At 34.3% G+C, this 22,100-nt stretch overlaps 1 protein-coding gene across 1 annotated transcript in view; it reads left to right on the forward strand.

Annotated features, from left to right (window-relative positions):
• The first annotated feature begins 6,040 nt into the window (after window positions 1–6,040).
• LOC132192502 (tachykinin-like peptides receptor 86C) overlaps window positions 6,041–22,100 on the forward strand; it is a 52,428-nt gene continuing 36,368 nt past the window's right edge. The window contains exon 1 of the mRNA XM_059612489.1: window positions 6,041–6,271. Within this exon, the coding sequence (XP_059468472.1) occupies window positions 6,254–6,271 (18 nt within the window). The 5' untranslated portion in view covers window positions 6,041–6,253. The remainder of the gene's footprint in view (window positions 6,272–22,100) is intronic.

Here is a 22,100-nt window from a genome sequence, read left to right on the forward strand (position 1 = left end):
AACCCACAATCAAACTACCAAAGCGTTAATTAATTTTTAGCCACAGATTTTACTCCACAAAGCGCACTTTAAGAGGATTCTGCTCACCACAATATATTCGAGTGGAAAAAAACAACACAAAATTCACCACAGCAAAAATCCACCTGCTTTTCCCAGAAATCGTGGTCAAAAGTAGCCGCAGAGATACGCGTCGCTTTCATGCCACTGGCATTTCATTTGTTTTCAAAAGGCTCTCGTGACAAATATTTGTAAATAAAAATCCTCACGAACTGGCACGCTTTAATATCATTAGCGCATTGTGATTGGAAATCCACCACAGATAAATAAAAAGTATATGGTGTCGACTGATATTCGGATAAAATAAAGTGCCGCGGAGGAAAATAACCAATCTGCTTTTTATACATTGTTTTCATGTTGAATTTTGCTAGCATAATGGATTCGACAGAAACCATTTTCCTTGAATATTTATGTAGATTTAAAAATTATTTGTGGACAAAATTCACTCGGAACTTGGAATATCTGGAATTAAAATTGAGCAAAAGTTTTTTTAAACTTACAGAATTATACCAAGACTATCCAGACTATATGTTATAAGAAATTTTTCCAAATATTTATCAGCTTTTTTCTTAATTCTTCCAACTTTCCTGCTTTGAATAGCTCTCTGTATACTGGATAATATTTTTTGCTGTGTGAAAATTGTTATGCTACAGCAAAATTTTACTCTAAAGTGGTAATTTCCTTTGTAAAAGTACAGGTGAAACTCTGGTGGAAAAACTTTTGCTCTAAAAAGCTATGTACTTTTTGTGTTGGCTTTTAGTTTTAGAGTTCCAGGTAAAGCCATGTTCTTACAAAAAAATAAAAATGATAATTTTTAGCAAGTGATTTTTAAAATGGAGAGAAGAATAGCGAATTTAAGGATCAGGGTCCGTTTTAATTTCTGTTCCAACATGAATTTTGTACAAATTGAAAAAAGCTCCACTAAAGAAAAAATTGTTTTTAGTGATTTAAGACCACGTCTCACTGCAGCTCAGGAATAAAAGGAAACTCCAAGATAATTTACAAATAAAATAAGTAAATAATTTTGAATAAGAATGTGACATTCTTTCGATTGCTTCAAAGATTCACGGAAAGAATGAATTGATCCAGTCGCGTCTACTGTATTATTTTTAATTATATATTTTTCTACATACTAAACTTTGAAGGTTAAAATAATTAATGTGATGCAAATCTTAAAGTAAAATAATTAAAATAAAATTAAGCTTCAGTATGATTTGAAAATTTGGCCTTATTTTATTTAATTTATAATATCAATACAAATTATTTAGGAATTAATTATGAAAATCGATCGCACTTTTTGCACGTAAAAAGTAAAATATTAAAATTAACTTGGATAAAAGACAATTAAAATATTTATCGTAAAGAATGAGCACCTATTTCATATTTGAAAATGGTGGCTGCGGTAAGAAGATCCAACTTGTGAATATTGAATGGACCGCATCTCTTGTTCGTGTTATGAGGAAGAAACCGCGGGGCCGTTAAATTTTAGGGGGAGAAAAGCGCACGCGAACAGAGTGTGCCATTAAAGTTGCACTCGCACGCACCCCTGCCGATTATGGCGTCATCGTGCACCTGGGAATGGCGCTCTTCGTTATTTAATTGGCGCAGCTGGGTGGAAATTAAAAGCGGCGATGCTTTTTGCGAGTCTAATTTGCGTTTGTAACTCCCTGCTTAACACGGGGAAAAAGCTGTTTATGGCCCGCGCGCGCGTCATAAAGCGGATGACGAGCCGTTATTTAATTCAGAAAGTTGCTTGATTAAAAAAAGGATTACCTGGGAAGTGGAGGAGATTTTTAGTTATGCGAGCAGCGCTTCTGGATTTACACGTCTGAAGAGGTTCAGGGAATTTTAAACAATAATTTAACACCTCAGCTAATTCTTGGAATTTCTTATTAGAGAAGATTATTTTAATGTCGCTAAAGAAGGGCGGAATGTGACAAAATAATTATTCCGGTGCAAATTCTTGGTCCTGCTCAAAAAACCTTTAATTGAAAAAAGATCATCATCATTATTTTCTTTTCAATTTAGTTTAAAGTTTCAATATTTTTCATCATGAATATTAATTTTAAAAATTCAAGGTTTTGTTTTGTTTTGAAAATTTCTTGAGAAGCTTTGCAGACTTTGTATTTTTGCAGCAAAATAATATCCGACGACTATTTAGAGAAAAATGTTTTAGGCTGACAATGAGTTTATCGTTTCTAATTTTTTTTCCTAATCTTCATATTAATATTTGATGATTGTGAGTAAAAAAATTCAAACCATTGAAATTTTCAAGCATAAATAATCGGTTCTATGAAGACGATATTTCTTCGTCACTGGCATATAATCTTAGTAATCGATCAGACTGCGTGTTGCGAGTGCCATTAATAGAGGATATATTATGTATGATTAACTGAACGGTTAATGAGCGTGACTATGAAATATTAGACTCTCGCACAAACTACAGGCCGGGGCTAAGTGTCAGTCTCTAATGACCTAATAAATGGTTGAATTGTACGCCTCTGCATCGATAAATAGCGGCCACAGCTTGTTAGCCAACACATATATGCAGCCCACGCTACTTTCATTCAAATGAATTTTCCTCTCGCAAATAGCAATATTGATTTTGCCAAAGAACCGGTGTTTGCCGCTGCTGATTGACTAGGCTTTTTGCTTTGCGTCTCGTTCTGAGAATAATGATTGGGTCATTCATTTCGTTTGCATTATTCCCTTTGTTAAGCAAACAGGCAATACTTTGAACACAGGTGACGAGCCGGTTGCATAACTTTGAATAATTTAATTTAAATAATACTTGTTAATCACAATGACGGATATTGTATACGTACAAAAAACAAAAACATTTAAGCATAATTAATTCCTTACAAATGGAAAAACTTCAACATCAATAAACTATTCGATATTCTTTTCAAACGTTTTTTTTTTTTATCTTTTCAAACTTTGTAAACCCAAGTTCAGTTGGAAATCTTCAGTTCTCTTCTCACTGAATTAATGAAGGATTTATCTATAATAATATTCCTTTATCGTAGACCAACTGCTCGTAACAGTAAATTTAATATTATTATAAAATAAAAAGTGTACAAAAATGAATGTTGTGATCGTTTATTCTAATAGTTAAAATATTTGACTTATTTCACAGGTTTGCTACCTATTTTATTCTACTTTCTAAAAATAAATAAATAACGTGTGGCAAAAAAACTATGCCGTTGATGCACGTGAGCTGCTATAAATAAACATTTATCTATTGTATCTGTGTTGAAATGACGGACACGCAACATACATAAAACGTATCTCCATAAAAATAGAAAACAAAAGGCCTCATGAAGCTATCAGTATTAATTTTTGTTTACCCTGAAATTTGTTTGACTTCTGAAAATGTTATGTGCTTTACTTTAATATATAAAAAAAGATGCAGTATGCAGTTTAAAAATAACACGCACATAATATAAACTATTCACAGAAGAGCAAAGAGCAAACTGAAAAGGTGAATTACGAGTTTCGTCAGAGAATGATAAATAATATTTGCAAATGTTTCAGAGCAGAGTTATTTGAAGGCAGATTTCTCTTGCTTCGGCTCGCTCTGAACCCTGGTGAATGGCCGATGGAAACTTTGAAACCTCAAAAGAGGCACGGTGCTGCTTTTGCCTCATTTGGTTCGTCTGTGGTGTTTGAATTGCCTCTCATAATAGTCTAGTTTGCGATGCAAGAACCAAAGGTCCAAAGCCGTTTACAATGGCCCTCTTTAGTGTGAAACATTTTCTCAGAATTTGGGCGGCACAGTGCAATTAAAAAAAGGCCGTTTTTCATTTGTTCGTGTTATTAGTAGAGAAAATACGTTTAAGAGAACCCTTTGTGTTTTCCCCAACTTCATTACCAAAGCAAGAGAGGGTCGGCGTTTTCTTAAAAGAGACTAGACAGACTCCGAAATAAACATCTCTTTGTGCACAAAAATAATTAAAGGAATAAAAAGAAAAATTCTAAGAACATTTCCATTTTAAATAACGGCCAATGCAAAAGAGATTTTTCAGAATTCAAGTTACAAAATTACTTATTATGTGGATCATTTTTATTTCCAAATTTGGGAAATTATGAAATGGTAATAAATCTTATTTTATAAAGTGGAATGTATGCAAAGCATGCATCACTTTTCAATAGAAAAAATATATTAGGCTTAATAAGCAATTAAATAATTCTAATTTTGTTTTTGTAGCATGAAATTGAATTTAATAAGTTCTTCAACACAAATCATTTTATCTTTTACAATGAGCTTGACTGCATGAGAACAAAAATCTCATTCCTTTTTTAATTATTTAATTTTTAATCAGTACAAATGTTTTGTTTCATATTATAAAGTTTAATAATTTAATTTTGCAAAGTATTTTTTTAGCCAATTTCAATTCATTAAATACAATAATGCACTAAACATATTCCCACTTAATATTAATAAAAAGAACAGGAATAAAATTAATCAGAGCTTAGGGTAGGGTGGCAGCTGTTTCAAGGGACAAACTTAACTCTCGTCAGATTGCCAATCTAAAAGTTTGCCTCGCCTATGAAGTTGCAAGTCTTCCCAAATGAATCTCGCCAAGCAGCGTCATTGCTCTTCAAGGAAATCAACATGCTCCACTCTATTTTCCAAATTGTACTAGGACGGACTTGCTTGTGACACCAAACTCTTGACTTGCTCCAGTTTCACATGTAAACAGAGGCTTCGAGTTGCTAATTAATTTGTACCAATTAACCCAGTTTAATTATTGTTATTTGCACTTGATGCACATTAGTTTCACCGTTTTCTCGAGTGCAGAAGTTATTACCAGGGTTGCTCGAAAGTGGGAGCACTTTATTCATAAAAAATTGTCGTGCACGTTGATTCATTTACAACTTTTACAACATTAGGTCTGCGATATCCAATTAGATTAGATGCTTCGTGCGCTTGTCTGAAAGAGACGACAAAATGAATGAGTGAAGGGGAGAAAAATTTCCAACGGCAGAGGACCTATTTCCACCAACTGTGAAACACTCTCCCTAACAAAGCAATAAAGCAAAAATGATTAAAATATTCGCTTTCCATCTTGCGCCGCGTGCAACCACCAGCTGCCGCCAATCGATTCATTGCAAACATTTAGGGAATAAAATAAGAAAGCTTATTTTGATTCATTCGCTGAAGACATAATTCCAGCAGAAAATATTTTGAGGAATTGGTTTTTAGAATTGGTTATTTCTATAAATTTTAGATTATTTAAAAATCAAATTGAAGGAAGAATTTTGATAGATCTATATTTTTAATCATTTTCAAGAAACCAACTTCCTCATTCTAACTTTTTTTTTTCAAATAAATTTCATCGTTTCCAATATTTGATTCTTTAGAGAAGGAGAAAGTAAATAAAAATAACCCTGTAAATAAAGCTAAAATTTGAAACACGGAGGTACAATTTTTATTCTAAATTTACCGCATTTTGAAGAATTGGTGAGCTATTTATTCCAAATTTTTTGAGCCCAAAAAGCTCCAGTTGCTCTTATTTGTACTCTTTCCTCACCTTTCACCTTGTTTTTAATTATTTTTATTTCAACTTACTTTCACGTACAAAACAGTCAACAAAAAATTTACCCACAATAAATCCCTTTCTGCAATCGCCTCAGAAACTTTCAAACTAGATTTACCCATAGGAAAATTTTCTTTTAGAAAGATGAGACTAATTTAATGGCGGTAGGGTTGAAGTTGAAAACAAACAAAGCCAGGTGCAAAATATACGTTTATACCAACATCAAAGATAAAAAAACTGCGCATTCACGTGTGCCTGGGAAGAGAACTCGCTTTCCAGTGCGAAAGCGAAAAGTGCACACTTCGCCTGCACCTCTGAGCGTTGTTTCGGTTCGGCGGCGGCGGCTATTCTGGGGGCAGGCGCGTGCGCCGCCCCCTCGCGAGAGCCGCCGCCGGATTATATTGCTCAGGCCAGGCACAGTCTGTGGCTCCGCGGGTCGCAGGTGGGACGTCGACCGCGGCTTCGTCCACCCGCTTCTTCAGGTCAAAAAAATTGGCAAGACATGAAGTGACCGCCGGATTAATTTATGCGGCGGAAAAAGTGTTTTTTGAAAAAATTGCCGTCGCGCCGAGTTCTCCGTGCCCGATTTCAAAGTGTCGGCCCACAAAGTGGATGCGCTCGTTTTCCGAGCCGTTATCTTCCTGCAGCTCTTCGGCATGCTCGAGCTCACCACCGTGAGTATTTCCGTAATATTTCAATCTAGTGTGCCGGCGCAATTTTGTTTATGTGAATGGAAACAGGTGTTTGTAGAAATTACAACATTGTTGCTCATAAATTCAATTTATGAACGCGAAGTAGAGATTTGGAAAGGAGATATAAATTTTATTTAAAGTTGGAAATTTGAATTCAATTGCTGGAGAGCTTTATTTATTATAATTATGTTTTTTAAGTTGTCACTAAAGATTGCCGATTGCTAAAAAAAAACAGCCAGAATAATTTCAAAATTGATGATCAAATAAAATAAAAAATAAAAAACAAGATATTTGTAATAATTATTGAGTAAATATTTAATTTTTTGTTTAGAAAATCAAATGAAATGAATGCGGTTGCTTTACCATATTGACGAAATAAAGATTAAAACCATCCATGTAAAGGGGCGCTTTTAAATGCAGAGCAAAAAATGAGCCAGAAATAACCCAATTAGTGAAGAAAATAAAGCGTTCTCATTTTTACAAAAAAAAAAGCAAAAAAAAAAAAATGATATTTTGAAGCATCTGATTTTTATTACTTTTATCCAAGATTTTCTCATTTGGCCTCTGCAGCTAAAAGCGGACTAATTTTTTCTCCTTGCAAATATTTAAAATTAGTTTATAAAAAAATCCAATGAGGAAAAAGAGTCCGCATACGTCCAATTTGCAGTGTAAAATAATACGGAAAGAATATGAATAACATACTTTAAAAAATACATACGAAGTGCTCACATAATTTGGAAATTTGTTATTTGAAAGACGATCTGGAAAATGAATTGGGGATAGAGATCCATTAAAAAGATAAACTTGTATAGTTAATCTCTTCAAAAGATTTTTTATCACACGTCCATCTCTTCCATATCTGGGTGGTTTTCGTCTAGACACTTTCCAAAAGAAAAAAAATAACCACCTGCCCTTCAGCTAAGCTGCTCATAGGCTCAAGAGCGTGCCACACTCGCCGAATGGCTCTTTTTCGGACTTAAAAATGAAAAATGTTTGTGACATAAGGTGGCTTAATATTTTTTCATCATTTTGATCACTTCTGCCCTTGGAGATTGGAAATCGCGGTTTGATAAGTAGACATTTTTTTGTCAAATAGCAATTTTATTTTAATATCCTCAATCCTTACAGCCACCTTTATTATTTTTTTTTTTGACCCGCAGGGAAGGAAAAAATTTAAATTAATTTTGATTGATTTTATTAATAATAATATTCTACTAATTTAATGGGGATAACATATTTAAGTAAAAAATAATAGTAAGTTTTGCAGTCTAGACAATTGTATTATTCTACTTATTTACTGCCATGTCACATTTTACAAGCTTGTTCTTGTTCCTTCACCAAATTTAAGCAACATAAAGTGCAGTCAGTTCTTGGATGGGTGATCTGAGACTGAACTATTATGTAACTCGATATTAACAGGTTTCCTTAACATGCTTGATAGGTCTCACAGAGAAAATGCCTAGCGTTTCTCAATACAAATCCACAGTAGGGAGGCAAACATGATTCCAGAGCAGGGCTTTGATGGCGGCCTTGGTGCACCCCTTGTTGTCAGCCAGAACCGGCTTTTGTTGGTTGCCCATCCAAACCCTCGAGCAGATAATAAAAGCGCAAAAATAAACAATGCAGGAAAAATACTTAGTTTTTAACAGGGAAATTATTCCTGACCAAATTGCATTTTTTTTAAATAATTCTTCCACAAAGCAGGAAGCTCAAACAAACAAACAAATCGTGAACCAAGATGAAATTTTGTTCAGGAACCGCTAACGAGCCACACAATTTTTACGTGCTTTGCATTCACCCACAGGCGAACTCCAGTTAACTTGAACGCAACAACTTTTTCCTTGAAAAAGCTGCAGACTGGTGCCGCCTCTTTTTTTATGTCTTGAATCAAAATGAAATTTTCATCCTTTATAAGAATATTTTCACGCAAAATTCAGTCTACCTGTGCGAAGAAGATAATTGCTTGGCTTGCGGATGTTTTCTGCGTCTAGTCTTTTGCGCGTTATTATGAATTTTGCGCACATTCTCAACTTTGGCGCCGAGTTTAATTTTTAAGTGACCTGTCGCTTGGTCTGCGGGTGAAATTAATTACGCTCCGCCAGGGCCTGTTTGTGGCCCCGAAATCTCTAATCTCCGTGGCATTATTTGAGCTCTTCGTTGATGACCTTTGCCATGAAAGTTGGCGCGCTTCTCTCCTTCTTCAGCTCGAGAATGGGCGCCAGCATTAAAAGCAGCAGTGCAGTCAAATCACAAACTGTCACTAGGAAACTGCAAAAGTTGGAACATCTGCAGAGCGCAATACACGTGGGGAAAAAGAAGAGTGGTGTGAGCATTTTACTTCACTGCCGTAACGTCAGTTCTCATTATTAAATGACGTCGTAAGCGAATCTGCACAAAGCTGGGAAATTAAAAATACTTATATACATAGAAGAGGGAGAAATTTAGACATCATTTCCAATTTAAAATATGTATAATTTTTCCGTAATGACTAATTTTTAAAATTTCAGAAAATTGAATTTATGAAAACATTGTTTTTCTTTTCAAGATTTCCATTCTTGTTATTAATTATTAAATAATTGGTCCTAATTCAATTATAGCAGACACGCATTTTTTATTAATTAATTTCACGCCGCGTGATCATTAAATTACATTTTTTTTTTGTTACAGGGAAGGTGCATTGACATTTTTGTTATACTCATTTCTTATACGAAAATGAAAATTTTTAAACTCTAAATGCAAAAACCGTTCGTCCAAAGTTAATTTTATATAATGAAATTATCTATTGAGAATACCATTAACCCTTTTTCCAATATATTTTATTAAGCTTGTCAATATAAACAAGTGTTAAATTACCATTACAAGCTGAAAAAATTATGTGTATGAAAGTTATACGAATCCTCATGGTTCAGTTATAAAAAAAAATGAATTAATTTCGTTTATCTTAAAAATATTATAAGCTTATTTCATCTTCATTCAAATTACATCAATAATAAAATCTTTAAGATGTTGACACCTCGTGATTAAAAATGTATTTTTCTCATTATTTAGAAAAATCGATGGTTTACAGAAGATTTCTAGCTTGCGTGCGATACAAAAATAGACACACGAACAAAAAGCAACGTTGTAGGTCAAGGGAAAATATTTTTTCTACGATGAGCGGCGTGGGCTGCCAAGGGAAAAAACTCCTCACGTATTGATACAACAATTGCTCTCACAGTTATTGCGAAAAATCTCGACACAACAGATTTTTCCTTTCAAGCAAGTTACAGAAGAAGAAATTTGCTTCAAGCGCGGCTTTTAATAAATAAGGCATTATAATTTGGCCATTTTGTGAGCGAGTCTCTCTGCTTCGGTTTTTCCTCCTGGGAAATTGAAACGACTGAGTGACGTCAGTGATTTTTTTTCGCAGGAAGAAAGTATGCACACGAAAGCAGGTAATGTTTGCTCAGGCACTGAGAGAGAAAAATCATTTCTGTCTCATGATGTGTTACGCTCTTTACCAAGCGTGATACTTTTCAACTAAAATCACAAACCAAAAAGAGAGACCCTCTCAGCAGTAATACATCACATTTTGTGACAATCGCCATTAAAAAGTACTGTCGTGCCGCCGAAAGTTTTGCCTGATTTGACACCTTCTTGATACATGCGAACGCTCTTTAAGGTGAGCCTGTTGCAATTTTTATGTTCCGTGATATTTATTATATCACTATTGAGAATTTCTCAGTAGGGTTAATTAAATTTTAACCAAAAGTTTGAATTCTATATAAGAAAATTAATAATTTATAACGTAAATTATCTCTTTATCAATTATTGAAAAAGCATCACTTCCGTCTGCGTTCTTCTGCGTATTGCTTTTTTATATAAATAAACAATAAAATGAAAATTAAAAACCCAAAGAAACCACTCAGAACGGGAAATAATTTAAATTAGTACTTTTGACTAAACACCTTTTACGTGGAATTACGTTCCGAGACGCGAGATACTGAGACAAAAACCAGTGTAAAAAAGTTAGAAAATTCCTGTTGTGATAATAAACAATTTTAATTGAGGGCGAAATTCGCGAAATTTATCTCTCATCTGAATTTTTTTTTTTAAATTTATTACAATAACAGCAAAACCTTATGAGAAAATTTATGGAAATTGTTTGCAAGGTCTGTCCATAAAACCCAATCTATCACTAAAACTAATAATTATTATACTAAATTTAATTAAGCTCACAAATTACATAATATTATTTGCTCATTTAAGTTCATTAGGACCCTTCTGGACTGTATAGCTGTTCCCCTTATTTCATTAATTAATTAAATACAATCTCAACTCTCACAGCTCCATTTCCAAACCCAGTTTTAAATTAAATGAGTTTGCTCCCCATCACATTAGCTTAGCCCTTCTTCCCTCTGTAGTCCCCAAACTCAAATTTGCTCATAACGACATTAAAACTTTGCCAATGCAGCGGACGAATTATCTTCAAAACTCCTTAGTCCTTGCCCTTCGATTACCCTTCGGCAGCACTTTTTGCGTTTGTTCCTTCACCGGCGTCAAAATTCTATTTTGGGAAAGGAAAATGAAGAGGGTGTGACAAATCTCTCGTCGCCAGATGTTGCCAGCAAAACTGGGTGCAAATCTTTAGGATGAAAGAGTTTGGTTCGTTCTGATCCGTACCAGCTAAAGAGAGTGTTTATATAATATTTATATGTTTTCTAGATCTACTATTATTCTCATTGTCAATAGAAGGGATCAAAATCTTGTCAACAAAAAACGCACCTTCCAATCATTTTACGAGAAGAATCTGATTTTGTTGGTTTACCTTTGGAAATAAGTTTTTAACATTCAAAGTAAAGAAAAAACTATTGAGGAACATCCAAGAAAACAGATGCATCTATCAAATTACATTGACATATTAATTTAATTTCAAAACAAATAAACACAGATTGATCTTATTACTTTTCATGCTCTTTAAGAACATTTCTGTGTCACTCCATTTGCAAAATTAAATATTGGATTTTGTTTTTCCTGTTCTAATTTTTGTATCGAAATTATGCTTCAAGAATGAAAAAAAAATTTGCAATGAACTTTAATTAGCTGAGGTTTTCTTAAGTGGCAATTCTGTAATTTTACACCAAAAACTTAATTTCCTAACCGATATTTTCCCAAAATAATATTAATTACTATTCCCAGAAATAATTTTTAAATAATAAGATACTTTTTTAATTTTGTCTGCAGTCCTAGCCAAATTTTATAAAGAACTTCTCGTATCCGCTCTTTTTACGCTCGAGTTTTGATTACAAGCTGCTTATATCATGAATATCCGTGCCAATATAGGTCTATAAACTTGCATCTTTCACACACAATCCACAGATTTCAAGACTATCCTCTTCTGGTCAAGCTCTCTCTAGGTTTGCTCATGCAGTGTGCCAAATATATCATTATTGCAAGCACCGCGCGAGTTTGCTTACTTACAAAGCGAGCATGCTTAATATAATTTACAATTATTAACATAGCAAGCGGTTAACACTGAAGATAAAGTGGGTGGTTGTGAACCGCTCGGTCAGCAGAGTAGTCTCTGCCGATAATTATAATTCCAGAGCGTGAGCGATCGTGCGTATTGAAATAAATCACTCCTGCCCGCCCATATTAATTAATTAATTGGCCACATGAAAATTATTTAGAGTGAAATTTTTTGTTAATCAAAGCCGGAAAGCACTTTGATGAAAGCAGATCGTGTTCAGGAAAAAGTTAGCATAAATTTCAACGCTCTTTTTATTATTGATATGAGAGTTGTGGTTGTTTGTTCTTTAATATTAACATCCACAGTTCCACACAATACAATTTCTAAAAAATTTTTACCGTTTCGTTTCTAAAAAGTTTTTTGTTTATTGCGAAGGTTGCACTTCGCAAAAAATGCCCCTCTTAAAAAGAATTTTAATGGTTTCTTCAAAATAACACAATATTTGAAATACAAAAACCATTTTAATTGAAAAAGTTGTTTAATTTTCTTTATTTTCAATTTTCACGAAGCAAAAATGATGGAAAATGGTAAAAATAATCAGTATAGTTCATGAAAATGTTAAAAGAATTTTATTTAAAATTTTTGTAAAAAATTATTTATTTTTATATTTATAGCTTATCCAAATTAAAAACGTATATGAGGAATTTGTATTATGGTTTTTATGCTTTTAAACCCGCACAGTCGACGCTGATCCTGTCACGTGCGTTTGTCGCGAAATCTGCGTCACGAGAAAAGGTAATCCTTGCCGCACATTTTAATAAAGCCGGAAAAATGGCACTCCTGCTTTCGAAAGCGGTATTCGTTTCAACGCTCACGGCGCTCTTTCAACTTTTTCCATCACCGATCGTAGCCAATATCAAGAAAGCGAGGGGAAACTCTGCACAGCATTGTAAAAGTAAAAGATCGAGAGTTGATCAAGTAAGCGATCGCGGTGCTTCGGGCAAATCGCCCACAAACAAAGAGACTTCGTAATTAAAATCGACGGCAGACTGATTGGACGCTGGCGGCAGTTGGGTTTTCTTACTAATGACGTCTACTTGGATTTTTTTTCAGTTCAGGCTTTTGAATTAGTTTTCTCCCTTAATAGATTTAAAAACAAAATTAAACCTGTAGTCGTGCCGGCCTTATTATGGGAAAATTAAAGATTCTTTAGGCTAATAAAAATCATTTTAAAAAAGTTTAAAATTATTTCATAGGCTACAACGGCACTAACTAAAAATTGTAATTCAGAATTTGATAAAAAGAAAAAAATGCTGCTAGTTGGTAATGAAATATGCAGAAAATATTTTCAAACAGTATCAATTCTCATGACTTCTGAACGAATTACTAAGCAATTTTCAGTCTTTAATAAAATTTTGTAAAACTTTTTTAACGGTGTAATCTTCTTCATTAAACCCTTTTTCGATTTGTGGAAATTATTAATTTGACATTAAAAAAACTGCCGTCAAACATTATTAAACATTCAATTCGTACCCAGAAGCCACAACATTTATAAACAGAGTTCCAACGGACGTGGAGAGTTAATATAGGCCCGCGTTTTCAACTGGCATAAACCTGACTTAAAATTCGCAGTTCCTCCCAAAGGCTTTTGGCAACGCATTAATAATACCGATACCATCGCATTCGGTGGATGGATATGATGCGATTGGCAGAGGAGGTTTTCAACGCAACCCTAGTTTCATCAACCGCACGAATTGACGCGCGTTCAATAAATGAACATACCAAATTTCAGCTCGGCTTTATTGCGTTCTTGCCCCTCCAGACGTAATTGCCACCGAGGCATATGAATTTAACCAGCATAGCTAATTTGAGGGCTAAATCGGTCACAATCCCGTGCAAATTATCTCTTGGGCGTAATTGCTGGCATCAACTATTAATCTGCTGTTAAGATTAGAAAACACACGAACTTCTAAGTACTTATAAGGAAAGGGAAAGTCGATTAAAAATTGAATAGATTCCTCAAGTGCACATTCCTCTCTTAAATAAAAATGGTGCAATATTAATTTGTTCCTGGAAAAGCCATAATTTCTCCCATCATTATTTGCATTCAAATTTTCTCCTGCTTTTATTATATCAAGTTACCAGAATCACCGTTTCCCGCAGTTTTAATTACCAAAACCTATATTTACTTATATATATTTGCGTCTTGGTATTTCCAAGAACGGAAATACTCATTAGCACCATTTCCCCTTTCGCCGTGAGAATCAAAATTTATCCTCTTTTTCAAATGGAACTGAGAACAATCAACTTTGCAATTTAATTAACCAGACACAGAAGTGATGAAAATTGATGCGAGTAAAATGTCGCCGTGATGAGACTAAATGGGCTCTAAAATCGCAATGCAGTAAAATCGACTTTTGTTTCTATTAATCCGTTTAAAATTTCGTAGTAGGAAGAACGGCGTTGGAGCGAGTGGAATTTTAGCTTTCGTTTTCGGCTCGACGGAGATCGCCGGGGTTTATTGAGGGGTGACGCGAGTCAGAGAGACGGAATGGAGAGTGATGTCCAATTGTTTTTGGATTCACTCGACAGAATGTGTACGATAGACACGCTAAGCTCTGCTGAGATGATTTATTTCAAGAGAGCTAATCGTGAGAGAATTCGCTTTGAAAGACAAAAAGCGACATTCTTTAGAATATCCTCTCGCTTCTAAATTTAAAATTGTAGTCGCGGGTAATCAATCAGAGTTAATCGATTTAAAAAAAAGCCTGGAAATTTGCCAAAGAAGGAAAATAGTAGGAGAAAAATAAAAATGTCAACCAAAAAAGCAAAAAACTAAAAATTTACTTTTAGTTTTAATCAATAAGTGCTCTCATTATAATGATTTAAAAACATACCAAGAAGACTGCTGAATTTATTCTTTTATTTTGTGCAATTCGTTTTGCTTTTCGCAAAATTATCAAAAATGTTGCATAAATTTTAGCTCCGCTGTTCCTTGATGAGTAGATCGAAATTTTATTAAGCTTTCTAATGATGTTTATACAGAACACAATATCTGCTTCCTTGTTCATGGCAAGGAGAAGACATGTAGCAGCCAAAACATTTCGAGTAAGATATTGTGTTTCTGTTCTGTAAAGCAGAAATTGAAATATAATCTAAATTTAATTAAAATGGAAAAGCCGAAGCAGCATGAATTCCAAGAGAATTGTTAAATTCTACAAAATAAAAAATTCACTTTATTGAATTTTTAATTAAAATTCTCAGAAAGGTAGAGCCGGGTTCACCATTTACTCGCTTCAAAAGCTTTCCATCTAAAGTTAATTCTATATTATTTCTATCATTTAATAAGAAATGTAATACTTTGTCATACAAGCGCAGTCCCTACCAATCCCATTACACTTGAACTTGAGATGCTCTAAGACAAAACTCACTCACAGCAAACTTGCTAGTATCTCAACCGGAAGCAAACAAAACTTCTCAACTCTACATTATACATTATAATAGTTTCAAGCGGATAATGTAATTTCGTGAAAATCGCGCAGCTTCGGCAGCCTGCTCAAGATCACTCAAGAAATATTAATGAGTTTCAGGCGAGCCTAAAACATGCACGGCGGAGACAAAGATACAGGCCCTTGGGGACTTTTACTCTCCCCATTCTGTTAAATCCTCCCTCAAGACAAGGAAACTTTGGCGAGGCGCGCTCAAAAATAGCTTCAAGAATATGAGAGAAATAAATTGCCCCTCGCAAAGCACCGGAGAGAGACTAACCAGATTTGACGGATGACGTGGTTTCGAGTGCACTTGTTGCTGAATTTCGGCTAAAATTTCGCACCGTATATGAAAGAGGTCTGACGAAAAGCTAACGAGATAGCGAGCTTTAGGAAGAGGTCCCTCTTGTCTATCCCATTAAACGACGTCAATATCAAATGAGGCTGCCCTGGCAATTGCCCACATAAAAAAGAGCCTGGGTCGTAACTCGTGAGAGCAGCACTTTCTTGTCAAAAGGAATGCCCAGGAAAAAAAGAGACTCGGAAATGGGAGATACTCGAACGTGTCTTTGGCACCCTTTCTCGCTTTCTTTCAGAAGGCGAGAAACGGAATCATTTCATCTCACTTTCCCATCTTTTATTTCCGTCTCCGGTTTTATTAAATTCTATGTATGCTCGGAATTGCAAATGGAAAAGAAAAAGTGTAAAAGCGCTGGGATTTTTTCAACAAAGATAACGGGTTGAAAGTAGAGCAGGTGGGTTGCGGCGAGTATTTGCCCCAGAGAATGGAAGAGCCGGGTCGATCGATGCAAACCGTGCATATTAAATAATCTGCAGGGAATGTGTGGGAAATTGCGCTTTGACTGTGAATTAAAGCAAATTGCACCAGAGTGACAAGCAGTAAATAATTCCGGCAGTGATGTTTGCCTTATAATCAAAATTTGATGCGTGCAATACATGAAAGATTTTTAAATTGTGTCGGTGACAAATGATCTTTTGGAGTTTGTCGTGATTTGTTTCTGATTACGAGCAAAAGTTTTATAGATTTAATAAGCACGATCTTACTTCTTTATTCATAAATTCGTTGTAAAATATGATTTTCAAAAATCAAAGTTTTTGAAAACAAGCAAATATTTCATATTTATTTATTAACTTGCGCTCATCAACAAAAGCAAAAGTTTTTCAGGTAATGAAAAAAATTTGGAAAGCGAAAAAAAAAGGAAAAAGTGAGAATTAATGGAGTTGTAAATGAAGTGCAAGTTTTTAATTAAAAAAGTTGATCTACAAAGAAGGTTCGCTTTCCACTTTATAAAAGTCTCTTGTTAAATCCAATTCAAGTCTTCCATGAAAAAAAAAAATAACTTTATGTCAAATTAATAATTAATTTTGGCCTCTAAATCAAATTCAACTGGACTAGCATAATATGTTAGCTGCTTAGTTGCAAGATGATGATCCCGATTATTTATGCAAGCCCGTGTATTTAATAATTAATCGCAGCCAGCCGCGCGCTATCTTGGGTTCCAACTGTTTCTATTAATCATCTGCAGGCGTTTACCAGCGGCAATTTGCTTCTGTCTGCCGAGTTTAATGAAAACACTAAATCTCCGTTTTGTGCAGCGTTTTCGTTGGCGCGGTGTGACGCTCCATGCAGCATCAGCAACCGATCAACGTGGGCGTGAATTATTAGACGGCGTGTTTCGCTTATGATTATAATCATGTGCAAAAGCGCCTTCTTCGCCTTTGGCCCGCAACAGTTTTCCATGCATACGCTGCCTGCTGCTGAGAAAGTAATTTACGGACCAAAACTCGCCGCAAAGTGAAACGGTTGCTACATGTTGTGTGCTTGTTTTGAATGAATGGCGAATTTTTTAAAAATTTGCCGTATATGGTCTCTCAATTTCAATTGTAAAACGTCGTTTTTTTAAATAGTTTTTATTATTTTGGTTCAATTTTTAAAATAATTAAATGAAAATAATTTGATTTATTAAACAATTTTCTGGGTATTTCCAGCCCTTCAAAGTTGATTATAAAAATTGAATGAAAAAAATATTTATTACCCTTTCAAATTTATTTGCTTCTTCTTCTCACCCTCGTCATTCTTTCAGTCACTTAAAAAAGTTCCTTCACAAAGCGGAGTTCAAATTAGCCTCCTTTGGAGGAAATCGCCTTGATGATTAATGAGCAGATGATCTAATGAACGCTAATTACAAGAAAGAAAGTTGCTGAGGTGGTGCCGTGATTGCTTTACTTGGCAAACAACGATTGTTGATTTTGTTTTTAAATTATTTACACACATAATAACAAGGATAAAATTGTTTCTTTTACATAAGGAGAGCTAAAATTAGTTAAATTTACTATTATCAGAGACACTTTTTGAACAACATTAATTGTTTGTGATTTAATTTCGCTTTTCACTATTTGCTATTAATAGATCCCAAAACAACAACGTTGCAGGGGTTTCAGGTATTCAAGACTATACGAGAATGATACAATTATATTGGGAGCTGCACTTTAATCATGCATAATCATTGGATTATATAGCAGCATAATTTTGATGCCGGCAATATTTGCTGCCAAGTACTTAATTGAGTTGTCACATCCACGAGAGAGCTCCATCATAACAGACGCGGCTTCCAGAATAATTAGTTCCATGTGACATGCAGCAACTTTGCATCAGATGTGAAATGCAAACACGGGGACAATATTCTGTCACGAAGACCAAAGAGACTTTGAACGCTGAGCGACACTGCAGAACAGTGGCATTTCAAAAGTTTTTTAATCATTAACTAATTGCACGCAGAATTTCTCTTTGTATTAAAAAGAAAATTGAATACTAAAGGCAGGCGTGCAAATTATTTTGAATTATCATTGATCTTTAAATTGATTGTTAGTAATTTATTTATAAAGTATATTTTTATTCTTCACAATTCACGTTGTTACAATACGGAAAATAAGAAAAAAAAAATTGAAGATGCCCCTGTCAAAAATTTCCTTAAATGCGTGGGCCTTAAAAATGTTTTGAAATAAACTGTTAACTGGTTTAATGTTAATTGTTTGTGAGGATTTGAGAGATATTTATTTTAAAAGCAATCCTATCGAAAATGTAAATGGATCAGGCTTTGCAATATTAGCGGATGAATCAATCAGCAAAGTTCACAATTAATTAACATGTACTTGTTTTGCAAAAAGTTTATTGAAAATAATTAATGATTAAAAGAATATAAAACATGAAACTTTTCAAATCAAAATTAATTAAATTTTCTCTCACAGCAGCATTATTCTTTTACTTTTAGGAACCAACCTAAGTTTGATCCCTTGGCTACCTCCTTATGCTTTATTCATGGATTATGTTTTCATCAAAGGAAATTAACAATTGCAGAGTTTGCGAATAATTTATGCGACCCTGACGAAAGAAGAGACGGCGCTTGACCATGAGACTTCACCGCAAACGAATTTGCGAGCGTCAATTAAGTCCGAGCCGTGCGCGTTAATTACCATTTTCAACCCTCATTGTCAGGGAAATTGTACCGGTTGCAAATTCATTTCTCGACTGCCGTGTGCGCCGATTTGCATTTGTTTAAAATGCGGCAGAGAGCGGACGGTGAAATATTTACAAGTGCTAAAATTACTTTTGGTCGCAAAGTTAAATTAGTCGGGATCCGGATGTTCCTCCTCCAGGGAATAAGGATTTGCATCCAGAGGAGTTCCACTTTACGAGATTAAGGAACGAGATGAAAAAAAATTAACACTTAATCCTATTATTCTAGAGGATTTTTTTTCAAAAGGGTGAATTTCCCGCCTCAAAATTTAGCATAGAATTTGCCCTTCAAAGCAAAAGACTAATCAAGGATTAATGAACTATGATTTTCCCATTAAATTAAGGCACCAAATAAATAATTAAAATAGTTTTTTTAAAAATTATTCAAATTTTATTTGTAGTTAGTTCTGATTCACAACAGTAATATAGTTTGCACTTCACAAATTGAGTTCCAATGAAAGTACATATTTATGAAAAATTTCAATTAAGTTTTATTAAAAATATTTATTATCAAAATCTAATAATAATTTTACCAACATATATAAAAAAATTTAAATAAATAATTAGTTTTTATAATTGAAAAATTAAAATAGTGCTACTGCTAATTAATTTCGTTTTAGAAAAATTAGACTATAAAAAAGGTTTAATTAAAAAATTATTTTATTGACTTACTAATGCCATTTGATTTGAATTTATAAAACTAATTAAGAAAACTATATAATTAAAAAACTTTTACATGATATTCCAATTTTCATCCCAAGACGAGATTGATTTGAGCATATTTGTGATCTTGAATGAATTCAGACCGAGACGAGAGTGATTTTTGACTGCCAATTCCATCTAAATATTAATCAAACCTCTCTCGTTTCCAACGGCGACAGCGAGTGGAAAAGTGGGAATTTCCCATTTTGGCGGTGCCCAGTGGTGGGCCAATTGTGCAGCGAGTGAGCGAATCAAAATTCCAGACACGGAGGCAGCTCGACTCCCCAACGTCAAAACCAAATTTACCCATCACAAAAGCCTCGCAGCGCCGCGCTCGGGCTGGCTCCATCGGATAAATATTTAGCCGAGGAGAAAGAATATGAAAAGCCTGCCGCATGCGAACGTGTGTATTATATTATGGTGTAGCGAAGGAAAGGTGGTGCGAGAAAATAAGAAACGCAACACAGATCCAATTTCACTTCTGCCGGCATTCAAATGCGCACGAGGCCGGAATATGTATGGAAAAATGTGTCGCTGGGATTAGCGTGGGTGAGAAATGAGCGTGCGCTCTTTTCTGCGATTGGCATTCAAGTCGTTGATCAAATCAGAGGCACGATATTTCCTCGACGTGGGTATCGCGACTTTGTTTGCCTTACTCGGTAAATAAACAGCTGCCGCGATTATTTGATCAATTCGCTCAAGCGTCTTTATTCGATTGATGAAATTACGGCGAAAGAGAGAAAACAGTATTTGAAGACAAAAGAATTTACTTGATTTTAAATTTTTGCAAATTTAATTAATTCTGAGAATTTTAATTGCGAAGCCTAATTTTGTCAAATTCTTTTTCATAAAATAAAATATAAACCATTCACTCCCAATGCAAAACAGAGTTAAAAAATAATGTACTTTTTTTCAATTAATACAAATCCAAATTCCGAGCAATTATTCTATCTATATAATAATAGCAAACAATATAATTAAATTAGATTTTTTTTTTAAATCAATTACTTACAGAAACAGAACAGATCGGCGCAAAGATTTTGCCAATCGATTTTTTATTATCTTATTATTTATTTGCTAGAGCAAGAACAAATTTTTATAACAACAAGCCCGGTGGTCTGGAAAAATGAACAGTGGTGAAAGAAAGCGAAATCCGTGCGGCAACCAAACATTTTTTGAAGATAGATAAAGCCTGCGAGCTAGAAAAGTGGCAATCCTCTGGAAAACCCATCTGCTTTGTCCCGCCGTTTGATCTCCGGAACAAATCGTGCGACCAGCGCGTTTTAGAGATCAAGGCCTCGCGGCTTTCCGATATTTTTCCTGATTACTTTTTATGACTGCAAGCCAACGTGTTTCACAGAATCAACGAACAGGAAAAGATCGTAAGATATATTTGATCTTGAAATATCCACGTGGACAGAATGAAATTATTGTACACGGGATGGATATTTTTATTTGCTTCCATGTTTGATCAGAAGTAGAAAGCGAAAAGAATCTCGTGCCTTTGTCAAGCGAATATGCTATAAAATAACATTTCCTCAAAATGCTTGTCTCGAGATTCTTCCCACGCAGAGATTTGTGGAAAATCCGCAGTTTGTTTTGTCACTTTTCCTTGCGAGCTAGTTTTGCGAAAAATATTTACGAAATACGATTTTTCCTGTTCAGTTATTTTCGTCGTGTAAACGGTTTCTATTCTCAGCCAAGTTTACCTTTTTCCTTGCGAGCACGCGATATTATCAATAAAATTTGAAGTCCAATGGATGATACCACGCGAGCAGACTGAATTCGTGGAAGGAGAGCCAAAATTATGCTATTTATATCGTTAGCAAATGTTAAGCAAGTTTCCTAATTCAAGTAATAATACCATTTCTATTTTCTAATACTGGATTTGCTAATTTACTCGCAGGAATAAAAATTTATTTTATTAATTACAAGAAAGCGAAAACATTGTTATAAATAAAGTTATTTGAGCCTAGAGATTATTTGAGTAAAAATTACCAATATCTCATTTATAAACATTTTATATCATTAATTTTTTTCAATAAAATTAATTCGTGTTAATTAATAATTGTTATTGCATTATTTGACTCAACAAAAATTAGATCTATCAAAAATAGAGCTACACAGCAAATATAAATAATTCCAATTAATTGTATTTTCACTTTTTTTCAATTTTCTATAATTTCAAGCCAAAATAATATTACTTGATAACGAGAATTTAGAAATTATACACAAACTATTTAAGCAATCTGCTGTGCAACTATGTCACGCAGGTTGCATAATATTCAAATTGAGCTTGCGGTTTTCATGATCTTGATATTTTAAATTTTATTATTATTTTTTTCTTAACTTTTTAAATTTCAAAGGCAACATCAGCTGCTCTTTTTATTAGGGTTTTTTTTTTAATTTGAGTGTTTCAATGGAGGGAAGTTGCAGTCTCGAAACACGCCGTGTCGAGAGCTGCTCAAACACCCAGAGCGCTGAAGGGAAACCTCGACTCGAAACACGTTTCGGGTTGTCGGAGTGCGTCCGTTTCAGCGAGATTTCATGAAAAATTCACCGGCCCAACACACAGCGAGGGCGTAAAACTTGATTTGTTCGGCCGTTGGGGGCTGACGGGGGATTATAAATTTT

Source organism: Neocloeon triangulifer, unplaced genomic scaffold (assembly GCF_031216515.1).
Source record: "Neocloeon triangulifer isolate White Clay Creek 2 clone unplaced genomic scaffold, ASM3121651v1 ptg000003l, whole genome shotgun sequence".
Taxonomy (NCBI): Eukaryota; Metazoa; Arthropoda; class Insecta; order Ephemeroptera; family Baetidae; genus Neocloeon; species Neocloeon triangulifer.